The sequence below is a fragment of the Brachypodium distachyon genome, chromosome 2, assembly GCF_000005505.3.
Source record: "Brachypodium distachyon strain Bd21 chromosome 2, Brachypodium_distachyon_v3.0, whole genome shotgun sequence".
Taxonomy (NCBI): Eukaryota; Viridiplantae; Streptophyta; class Magnoliopsida; order Poales; family Poaceae; genus Brachypodium; species Brachypodium distachyon.
Window position 1 is genome coordinate 37,968,298 of NC_016132.3, and position 10,682 is coordinate 37,978,979.

General features: G+C 41.1%; 1 protein-coding gene and 1 pseudogene across 1 annotated transcript; one reads left to right on the forward strand and one right to left on the reverse strand.

The window, feature by feature from the left end:
• Positions 1–470: 470 nt before the first annotated feature.
• On the reverse strand, positions 471–4,271 carry LOC100846805 (annotated as a pseudogene).
• Positions 4,272–5,006: 735 nt separating this feature from the next.
• LOC100820997 (12S seed storage globulin 2-like) lies at positions 5,007–6,934 on the forward strand. The gene is made up of 4 exons (XM_024459735.1): positions 5,007–5,336; positions 5,462–5,747; positions 5,867–6,334; positions 6,442–6,934. Exons 1-4 carry the CDS (start codon positions 5,077–5,079, stop codon positions 6,838–6,840), a joined length of 1,413 nt encoding a protein of 470 aa, XP_024315503.1. The 5' UTR covers positions 5,007–5,076; the 3' UTR covers positions 6,841–6,934.
• The last annotated feature ends 3,748 nt before the right edge of the window (positions 6,935–10,682 follow it).

The window sequence follows — 10,682 nt, forward strand, 5'->3', positions numbered from 1 at the left end:
GTGGACGGCACGTAAGTACGCGTCCATGGAATAATTAACGGAACATAAATAAAACTAGCTAGAGCTATATAAGTAGTTAGCACGTCGTTGCACGTCCATGTACACATAAAAAATGTACTCCAGTAGTGATATGTTTTCTCGTGTGCATATCTTCTGCAGTGTATATCTGTTTTCTATAGACAGCATATTTTCAGGTGGCTCGGTGCCAAATGCACTTGTTAAAATTGGACAGCTTGTTTTTCATGCACTCATTTTTCTAGATGAAGGAGCATCAGCTCCCGATTTGATTTTTCATCTAATCTTGAACTTATACATATACCAACACCATGCACTTTAACAAGAAATAGAAAGAAAGCAAACTATGAAGAATGGAATCTAAATTCTCAGAGATGGCACTTTCAATGGCTTAGTTCTGGAACAATTATATTAGCAATTAATATTCAAGTACACATATGTGAAATATCACACAATTAATCACTACAACCAGGTCCTCCATAAAAGAATCGGGCTGAAGGATCAACGGGTGAAGGATTGTAGCAACCTTTGCCATCGACAAAAGTGCCCAGATGTGTTGTGACCATATGGTCATTGCCATCCGCATCAATAAGCTTGAGGTTATAACGGATGCCGCATTGCCGCTGGCCTGGACATAGCTGCTTCCCATTGGAGGACTCGGCTGTGGCTTCATGTGAGCCACAAAGCCACCAAAAACTATCATCACAGACTTATCGGCGAGTCCTGGAGACTTTGCAAAGTAACCTACTGGGTTTGAAAATTCACCGTTAACTCCGTAGACGCGGACATACCAGTTACCGGAAGATTTTTCCTGCCAGGATAAACAACAAATAAATGAATGTGTACTGATTAGTATAAGTTGCCTAGCTCTGATTTCTGGTGTAAAAATATGGCCGCTGGTTTGCTCATATGTACAAAACATAAATATTCTAGAGCGTCGATCATCACTTGGGTTCAAGATTTCAATTCTTGGCATAATTAAGCTGCTGGCCGTGCCCCTAATTAATGCCAATGATGATACCATGTTCTTACTATTTTGGCAATGCTAATCAAAATTTGACCATATCATCACAGACAAGACCACTCCTAAGAAAAGTTACCATGAACCCACATACTTTTTTAATTACACAACTTTCATGGACTACAATTTCTTTTAATTTTGATGCCCATAATTCTAGTGTCATTCAATGTCAGCTTGTTTCACTCCAGCTCGTTGAAAATATAATGATCTACTTTTGACACCTCGATACTGAATGAACTAATTCCAAAAGTCAATGCCCTTCCTCCCAAGAGTTCAAAACAAACAATATAGCAGTAGCAAATTTGTACCTTGAACACTCTAGTCTCATATACCGTTTCTGGCCATGTACACTCGAAACTGGATTGATGACATCGCCCGGAGCTATTTGTGATGATATCTTCTGAAAGCCAGGGCAATTCAAGTTGACGCAACCACTTTCACCATTCTGTCCAATATCATTAACAAAACGTGAGTCTTATGCAAGTGCATATTTTCCATGTACAAAAGTATATATGATTTTGATCAAATAAAACTAAGCATTTTGAATAAGCATAGCGGTTGCGACCAACTATATCATTCCCCAGTTATGTCCTAGAACCCCGAGTGAAGAACCATGACCTACTGTAAAATTTCTTCAAGTTGTTCTTTCATGGTCCTGTAGAAGTGATGGCTTACAACTATATATATTACCAGCTCCGTCGTTAAAGAGATGTAAAAAGCGTACATTAAAACATCTCTAAATTTGACTAATATTTAACAAAGGAAATTTAGATTGGTATTGTGGAGTGGCATAATTGGATCTGTCATGTTTTTTCTTCATAATGTATCATATAATAATTTAAACATGTACGTATAGAAAGTGACAGTTAAAGCTGTATGTTGGAAATATTTCAATACCTAAGAAACATGTACTCCCTCCGATCCATAAAAAGTGTCGCCCAATTAATACAAAATTTGTACTAACTTAGTACAAAATGAGCGACACTTTTTATGAATCGGAGGGAGTATTTACTATTAGAGTGATTTAGGTTTACTGTCTTTTTCACCTTACAAAAGACAGACAAAAACAGTTTCTTGATACCTTCATAGACACATTTTGTTTGAGTTGGCCGTTGTGGGCTAGGATACTCTGTGAATATATATTGATGTAACTTTTTTGTCTACTTATATATAAATGCAATAGGATCCTCTTCTATTGTAATTTGTTTAAAAACAATGGAGGGAATACATTATACCACAGGTGATTAGATGCATATTTCTGGATCGAGCTAATTTTAAAAGAGTCTTTTTTTTTGCGAAGAAAATTTTAAAAGAGTCTTATCATGGTGGCTTGTGCATCTAGTATGTGAACGCTTGCATATACTCCGTAGTTCTTTTTTTGGAAAATAAATAAATAAAGAAAGCTCCGGCAGTATAAATAGAAGCTATATTTGTGTCCCAAGGACTTGATCCGAGGTAGGGTATCGTCCAATAGGCATGATGTTAGTATCCCCCAAAGCGATATAGTACACTTCATAATTGCACAACTAACCAATTCATGAACACCTGATTTAGCCACTCTACTGTCCAGGCCGTGTAGAAATGAGTATGAGAATCCTTGTACAAACTTGGGGAAATCTACACAAAATTGTTTAGTGTTAACATAGGTGCCTAAAAAATCATAAAAAAGTAGTAATAGCTTATTAACATTCATTAATAGCTTGTACGTTTATTATTTTACGCTACTAAGAAATGCTACCAGACCTACACAATTATATTGATCACACTTCTAGCTACACATGCAGATCTTCACAATACGCGAGGTGTACACAGTGGCTCATTAATTAGTTACCAAGAAATTAATAAGGAAATAAACATACAAGATGGAGTCCAAAGGAGGAAAATTAAGAAGAAGGGAAAAAAAATCCTGTGGGACTAATTAATAATCAACATATGAAGAAAAAACATTGTCATTTTGAGTAACTTGAAATCTGGATCAACATAACTTACATGCCATCCAGCTTCAATGGAGGTGTGCGAAGATCCATCTATAATCCAAATGGCAGCTGTGCTTACTTGTCCAGGTTGCAAATCAAAACCATAAACATCTAGTGTAACATCCGCGCCATAATATTGACCGTCTACTGGGGCCCATATATGACTTGAATGCTGCCCAAATGTAATTAACATGGCCTCAATATGTAAGTAAATTACATCTTCCAGAATTTACATGATAGAATGAAAATTCGAGGTAAACTGAGGAACAGCATGGAATACTTACGTAAGACAATATCAATTTTGGCAACGAGGTAGGGCCTTCACTTGGTGGGAACAATTCTGGATGAATTTCAAAGGTCCATGGCACTGTCGAGTTTCCTTGCTGAGGGGAGAAACGTTCAGGAGTTAGAAATCAGTACATGTGTACCTCAAAATAAAAACAAAACTAAAATATAGCCTTTACCTCTTCAGTAGAGGGAAAGCATCCTCCTTTGATTGTGTTAATGAGAAGCAGCACAACAAATAACACAACATGTGTATGGGAATTCTCCATTTAGAGACCAAGACGACATAGAAGCGTCAGTGTACGGCGTGCCTTTCGTTCAGGACTCCCCGCCTTAAGTATTGCGAAAATGTTATGGAGCCAGGCAGGGCAATTGGTGTGACACATTCAAAGCGTGAGCGCTTGGCCATTCATGCAAAATCTTAAAAGATTTTCGGCTTAACTCAGAAATTAATCTGTGCATTTATAACCTAGTCTTAAAACATCATTCATGCAACATGAGTAGTATGACTGAAGACATGTAGGAATTAATTTACTTCGTCCGATTCATAAAAAGTTCGTCCAATTAGTACAAAATTTGTATTAACTTAGTATAAAATGGGAGACCTTTTTTATGGATCGGAGGGAGTAGTAAAAAGGAAACTGAAGGATGACATTATGGGCAAGAAAAATATTGCCAGAACATGCCCTGTCCGGCATGACATTTTTTACGAGCAACAACAAAAAAAAGTAACAAGAATAAGTTGCAGTAGAATTAATCATCACAAAACTAACTCCAAATTCGACATGAATATAGCACACATGACAAATTTTTGACAAGTTTCAGGACTCAAGGAAACACGAACTGAAGGGAAACAAAACAGAGAGGAATGCATCAGCAGGCAGCGACGTACAGGAGACGAAGGAGCTAGCGACCGTGGGGGGATTTCGACCCGTTGGTGCAGGAGCTCATGGGCTGCGTTTCGACATGTTCCAGTCGACGGGCAAGGGCTTTTGATGCTATCTGTTCATTGTTGTCTGTCTGAGTGAGATTTGTATCATATTGACTTGAATTAGCCATCGTGGTTGCTCTTTTTTTCTTATATATATATGTAAGTTTTCGCTGCCTATATAGACATGCTTCATCCACTTTACACTTCATGCTATATAGATAGGCACACCGTCATAAAGTTTTTGCCACGCAAGCAAAGCTGAGTATACATGTTGTTGTGCAAAAAAGCAAAATGCAAATAAATCACAAAAAGGTACTCCCTCCGTCTCGTATTAAGTGACTTTCTATTACATGTATGTAGACACTTTTTACGCATAGATACATCCATATTTGGGCAAATTTGAATCACTTAATATGAGACGGAAGGAGTAAGTAACACCGTTATAGATATTCGATCAACTATGGCATACTAGTAGACAAGGGCTTTGCACAAAAAGGAGGTACAGCCTTATCCGATAAGTTTGTAGATGTAATAAGTGTAAACGAATACATAACCTTGTGTGGTACGTTTGGGGATGTAGGTGGAAAGAAACACCTAACTTCTGAAGCAAGACTATATCTATTCACACTTTTAGATCAACTCCGAGTCATCATGTATATCCTTTTATCTATCATAACAAATTATGTCACCACGTGGATCCTAAATCACTTTCCATGCCTATAAAAGCTAGCTTACGTTGGTAACATTAGCATCAACCAAGCTCCTTCCATCTCTTCAAACAATCATGGCAACTACTAGTTTCATCACTATTGCCTTACTTTTGCATTTTCCTCTTGTTCCATGGATCCATGGCTCAACTGTTTCCATGGGACTCCCCATGGCAAAGCCCTCGGCAAGGTGGTTTTAGAGAGTGCAATTTTGATAAGCTGCAAGCAGTTGAACCAGTTCGACAGGTGAGGTCAGAAGCTGGACTAATTGAGTATTTTGATGAGCAGAACGAGCAGTTCCGTTGTACCGGCGTATTTGTCATACGCGACTGTTGTCAAGCCTCGGGGCCTCTTGTTACCTCGATACCACAACACACCTGGCTTAGTCTACATCGTCCAAGGTTGGTGTTCAATTGAATAGTTCGGTTGCGATGCTATATCAGATTTTGATTTTCTATGTGCCTAATGTTAGAACAATGTTCATAAGTATCTTAATATTGATACAAATTAAATGTGCTTCTTGTAGGTGGTGGTTTTCTCGGGCTCACTTTGCCAGGGTGCCCAGAGACTTTCGAGTAGCAATTCCAACAATTTGGACAAACCCAATCTTCCCAGGGTCAAAGCCAAAGCCAAAAGCCAAAGCCAAGTTTGGAGATGCGTACCAGAGAGTCCAACGATTTACACAAGGAGATGTGATTGCACTACCATCTGGTGTTGCACATTGGTTCTACAACGATGGTGATGTGCCGATTGTAGCTGTCTATGTTTTTGACATAAATAGCAATGCTAATCAGCTTGAACCGAAGCAAAAAGTAACCGTAGATGAAAGATATATATTTGTTTTCAATCACTTTAGATGCAAGATTGTTTCAAGTATTTTTAATGGGTGTCGTGATGCTCAAATTTTCACTTGATCAATTTGGAATTTCAGGAGTTTTTATTGGCTGGTAACTACAATGGAGTGCTACAGTCTGGACAAAACATATTAAATGGTTTCAATGTCCAATTGCTTAGCCAGGCCTTTGGTATTAGGGAACAAACAACACGAAGAATTCAGAGTCTAAATAGAGAAAGAGGCGAAATAATTCGCGTGGAGCTTGGCCTTCAATTTTTGAAGCCCGTTGATACCCAACAACAAAGGCAACAACAACAATCCTTCCAACCAATCCAACATCCCAAAGGACAATCAGGTCCATATCGGATAGGACAAACATCGGGCGGTAGTCACAACGGTTTGGAGGAGAATTTTTGTTCATTGGAGCCAAGGCTAAACATCGAAGATCCCAGCCGTGTTGACACATACAATCCACATTCTGGTAGTATAACCCACCTCAATGGTCAGAATTTTCCAATCCTTAACCTTGTGCAAATGAGTGCCACCAGAGTAAATCTCTACCAGGTATATGTAATGTTGCATTATGATTCACCCCTAGCTAGTACTACATATCTTAAACTTCATTGCACAAATATATTAACATGATCTATGCAAACTCATCGTGATTGCAGAATGCCATTCTTTCACCATTCTGGAACATTAATGCTCATAGTGTGGTGTACATGATCCAAGGACATGCCTTGGTTCAGGTTGTTAACAACCAAGGTCGCACTGTGTTCAATGGCCCTCTTCGTCGAGGACAACTGCTAATTATACCACAAAACTATGTTGTTCTAAAGAAGGCGGAGCGTGAAGGATTCCAGTATATCGCATTCAAGACCAATGCAAACTCCATGGTTAGTAGCATCGCAGGAAAGAACTCTATCCTGCATGCCTTGCCTGTTGATGTCATCACCAATGCGTACCACATCTCTATTCAAGAAGCTCAAAACCTTAAAAACAACAGGGGAGAAGAAATTGGCGCATTCCGTCCTAAATTTGCCCAAAGCATCATCCAGAGCCATGTTTGAGTGATCAGGCATCATAATGTATGAGTTAGTGTGAGAAATATTAGAGTGAAATAAAGAGATCACAAGTGTGTAACACTTGGTGGTTTTATAGATCAATGGTCATCTAAATAAATAAAAAGTCTATCGTGTTAATTCCATTCTTCGTGTACTATAATATGTGATCTTTTTTCTATTAATTAGTTCGTCTCCCTCTCTTCGCCCCCCCCCCCCCTCCTCGTTCTGCCCAGTTCAATACGAGGGTGTTGCAACCATTATGTGGGACCTTGTAAATCACAAGCTGAAAGGTGGCCTCTCGCTGTAACTTATCGGGGTATGTGTGGTTGGTGGTTGACGTCAATGTTAACATCCTTACAAGCTAATCACCGTAAAATAGGTAACTAAAAAGTTCTTTGGTACTACTGTCACCAGAAAGTTACCTAGTCCTGTTGCATTATGGATGCAAAGTTGACATGCATGTTTCAATCTTGGATGACAAAGGGGACTGAAGTAGACATGATTGCATACAATTAGCTGCACTAGCCAGTGGTCGAGGACTTCTTGGTAAAATAACCTAGAGTGAGCTCACTCTAGGTTATCCATCATGTCGTCTTTTAATGGCAATTTGATGAGGGTGTTTAGACAAGTTGTTTTCTCACATGCCAACTTCATGCTCGTCAATCTTCCAAAACTGAATTGAAAAGAGAGAGGTTTTTGTGAATTGCGAGAACTACAAAATGAATCATAATAGGACCTCCTGCTCTCTTGGCCCCACGATAGGGGCCATGAGTCGGCAAAAAATGGATAGTTGTTCGATAGTATACACATTAGCAGCCCTCCGATAGGGCCTTAGTGGAAGCAAACACAAAGGCTAGCTGTTTGACAGTATGCACATTAACAGCGCTCCCTCCCTGGTAAGCAGCAGTATCATAGTAGAGTGACATCATCAAGGCAACAACGGCGGAGAGAAGGAGGCGAACCAGCATGGTGATTTTGCAAAAAAAAAAGCCCTGAGAAAATGGAGTAGCAGCCTGCGGTCCTGGTCAAAGTCGACGTGGCGGCCACGTGGCGTGTTTAAGCCTCACCGAACCGTTTTTGGACTAAAGTGACACGGTAATCCCAGTTCGTGGGTTTAAGTGTGTGTTTTCCGAGTTCATGAACTAAAGTGTTCATTTTTGCCGAGTTCATGAACTATTGGTGTATTTTACTCATTGTTAATCGTGTTCGGGTTGGTCTGGACTGGATTGAAGGGCATAATGTTTGGCGTGGATGCGGTTTGGTTTGGATTTGGTCTGGTTTTTAAACCATTACCAAGCCTAGATCTAACGCTCTTGAAGCTTTCGTCCGTAGCTTGTTGTACAAGTCAATGCAAAGGCATGTGTGGTTTTCAAGTGGATGACGATGTTCTTCTTCTGTATTTTTGACATGGACTTTGATGAAAAGTCGAGCTCTTATCAGACAGATTAAAATGGAATGTAAACTGGTACTCCCTCCGTTTCATAAAGGTTGGCACGGCCAATCTTTATGGAACGGATGGAGTAATAAAAGAAAATTGATCACACAACATGGTAAGAATCATGTCAATTAAGCCGTGTGAGATATACCGGGCAAGGAACATAAAAAGTCGCTGCGAAATCTGCAGTCTGTCACGTGGTGAACGAACTCGTAATTGTCTCCTGTTGGTCCATGTTTATGCTTGACCAGTGCGAAACATCCTGGGACATTTCAAAAAGTCAAGGCCACAAAACCGATTGTCCGAGTGCGGAAGCGTCCGAAGCGGTCGCCTGCATTGAAGGTGCTAAGCTCTTGCGCTCTTTTACTGATATTCCTGCTACCATTGAAAATGATTGCCTTTCAGTTATTCTTGCAATTAATGACCCTTTGAAAAATCGGTCTAGTTTGTGTGGCATTTTTGAAGATATCAAACTGATCAAGACCTTCGATCTGGGGATTGCTTTTCAGAAAATTAATAGAATTGACAATAAAGTTGCTCATGGGTTAGCTAGTTGGGGTCGTAGTGTGTTGTGTGATGGTGTTTTGCAAGACTCTGTGTCGTTCTGCGTGATGTGTCAGGTCATGCAAGATTTTAATCCAAACATTATTTCTTAGTACACAACCCACTTTCAAAAAAAAAATGCAGTCTGGCACGTGATGAACAACTCGCAATTGTGTCTTGTGGACATCACCAAACCCAAGGAGAGGGAAACTCAAGGCTGCTATTCCAGTTAGTGTGTATGTGGATGACTCGGTGATTACAGGAGCGTGTCAGAAGGAGATTGCAAATTTCAAACAGCACATGAAGAAGCTTTTCAGCATGAGTGACTTAGGTCTGTTGAGTTACTCCTCCTCCGTCCGGAAATAAGTTACGTGAATTTGATACGGAGGGGGACATTGAAGTTTCACAAATTTTAGGTGGTATATTCCTAGTTACTACCTAGGAAGTGGTTTTAGTACGCCCAACCTCCCCAATGCCTGACATCGGAACCGTCCATCTTTCTTGGGATTCCAACGTTTTTTCTCCATTTAGTTCTTTGTGAAATGGTTTGTTGCTCCCTTTCTCTCTCGTGCCCCGTGACAAAAGCTGCCCTATGGCACTTTTATTTGAATCCTTTGCAATTTAGAGACAGTCCAGTGTCCTTACTCATCCCAGAAATTGAAAACCCATTCCTCTTATAAATGGGCCAGGCCTATGCTCTGACCACGCCAAATGCAGCCGCCAGGCCTGTGACCTGACCGCTCTGCAGAGCTGCAGGCCCGTGACCTCACCGTCCACGGTACCGCTTCCTTCTCCGGCTAACAGCCCACCGTACGGTCCAATGGTACCTTTTGTTACTTTTTCTCAGCCACTGGGCCAGGTGCCAGCCATCCCACAAAGCCCCAATTCTCGGGTATCTCTCTGTGACCCACTGGGCAATACCCCCTAAAAAAATCAGTGGACAATACAGTGCCACATGCTATTGTACGCTGGATATGAGATTCATCCTCATGTGTCTGTTATCCCGTGGACATTTCGATGAATTCATCCCTATTATCCATTAGACATTTGCATGTACTTCTTTTACTTGGTTGACATTTCAATGCACGTTCATGCATCGAAATACCCAGGATCCAAATAATCTGCATTCGGAAAGGGTACTCACGGCCGAACGATTCGGTACCTGGCTGTCGATGGCTTAACTTGGGACCGATGGGCGATGGAGGAATCGGAGGAGGGAGGACGTGAAGAAGAACACGCACAATTCACACGAGAACACACCGATTTACCCAGGTTCGGAGCCCTCTTGTCGAGGTAAGACTCATACTCCTGCTTCGTTGTATTAGCCGAGATAGATAAGCTCTACAATGGTGCTCCTTGAGCTGTATTCTTGAGGAAGAAGAAGAAGGAAGGGGAAAACCCTAGAATGCTCTCTCCTCTCCCTCCCTACAGAGGGGTAAGGTTCTATTTATAGGCCGCACATGGTACACTGCCATGTGGGCCGACTCTAACGTCACCATCCTTGGGCTCCACTGTGCACGCGGCTCGGTTCCCTCCAAGCAGCGCCGTAGGGGACAAGGCAACTTTACTTTTCCTGCCAGCCGGCAGCGGGTACAGCTATCCTCTGCCGGCTTCCGTCATATATTCCCTTTCGGTGTTTCTTTAGCGTGGTCACCTGACATCGGCATGCAGGCGCTGACCGCTTTCCCAGGTGGATGATGGCGCTGCTTTACTTTGCACCGCATGATCAGGATAAGACCGTTGAGTGATCTCGGCTGCTACCGAGACCAACGTGCTCATCCTTATCCTGCAAACTCATGAGATAAAAAAAACTCAGGATGCCGGCTCATTGTTAGTTTGACTTTATGATGCCGACGTACATTGCCGTGCC

Bases quoted from the DNA above. Each gene is read 5' to 3' on its own strand.
- LOC100820997 (XM_024459735.1), top strand. From the start codon at position 5,077: ATGGCTCAACTGTTTCCATGGGACTCCCCATGGCAAAGCCCTCGGCAA. The intron at 5,337-5,461 runs GTTGGTGTTCAA...TGCTTCTTGTAG, and splicing joins CTTAGTCTACATCGTCCAAG to GTGGTGGTTTTCTCGGGCTC. The intron at 6,335-6,441 runs GTATATGTAATG...TCGTGATTGCAG, and splicing joins CCAGAGTAAATCTCTACCAG to AATGCCATTCTTTCACCATT.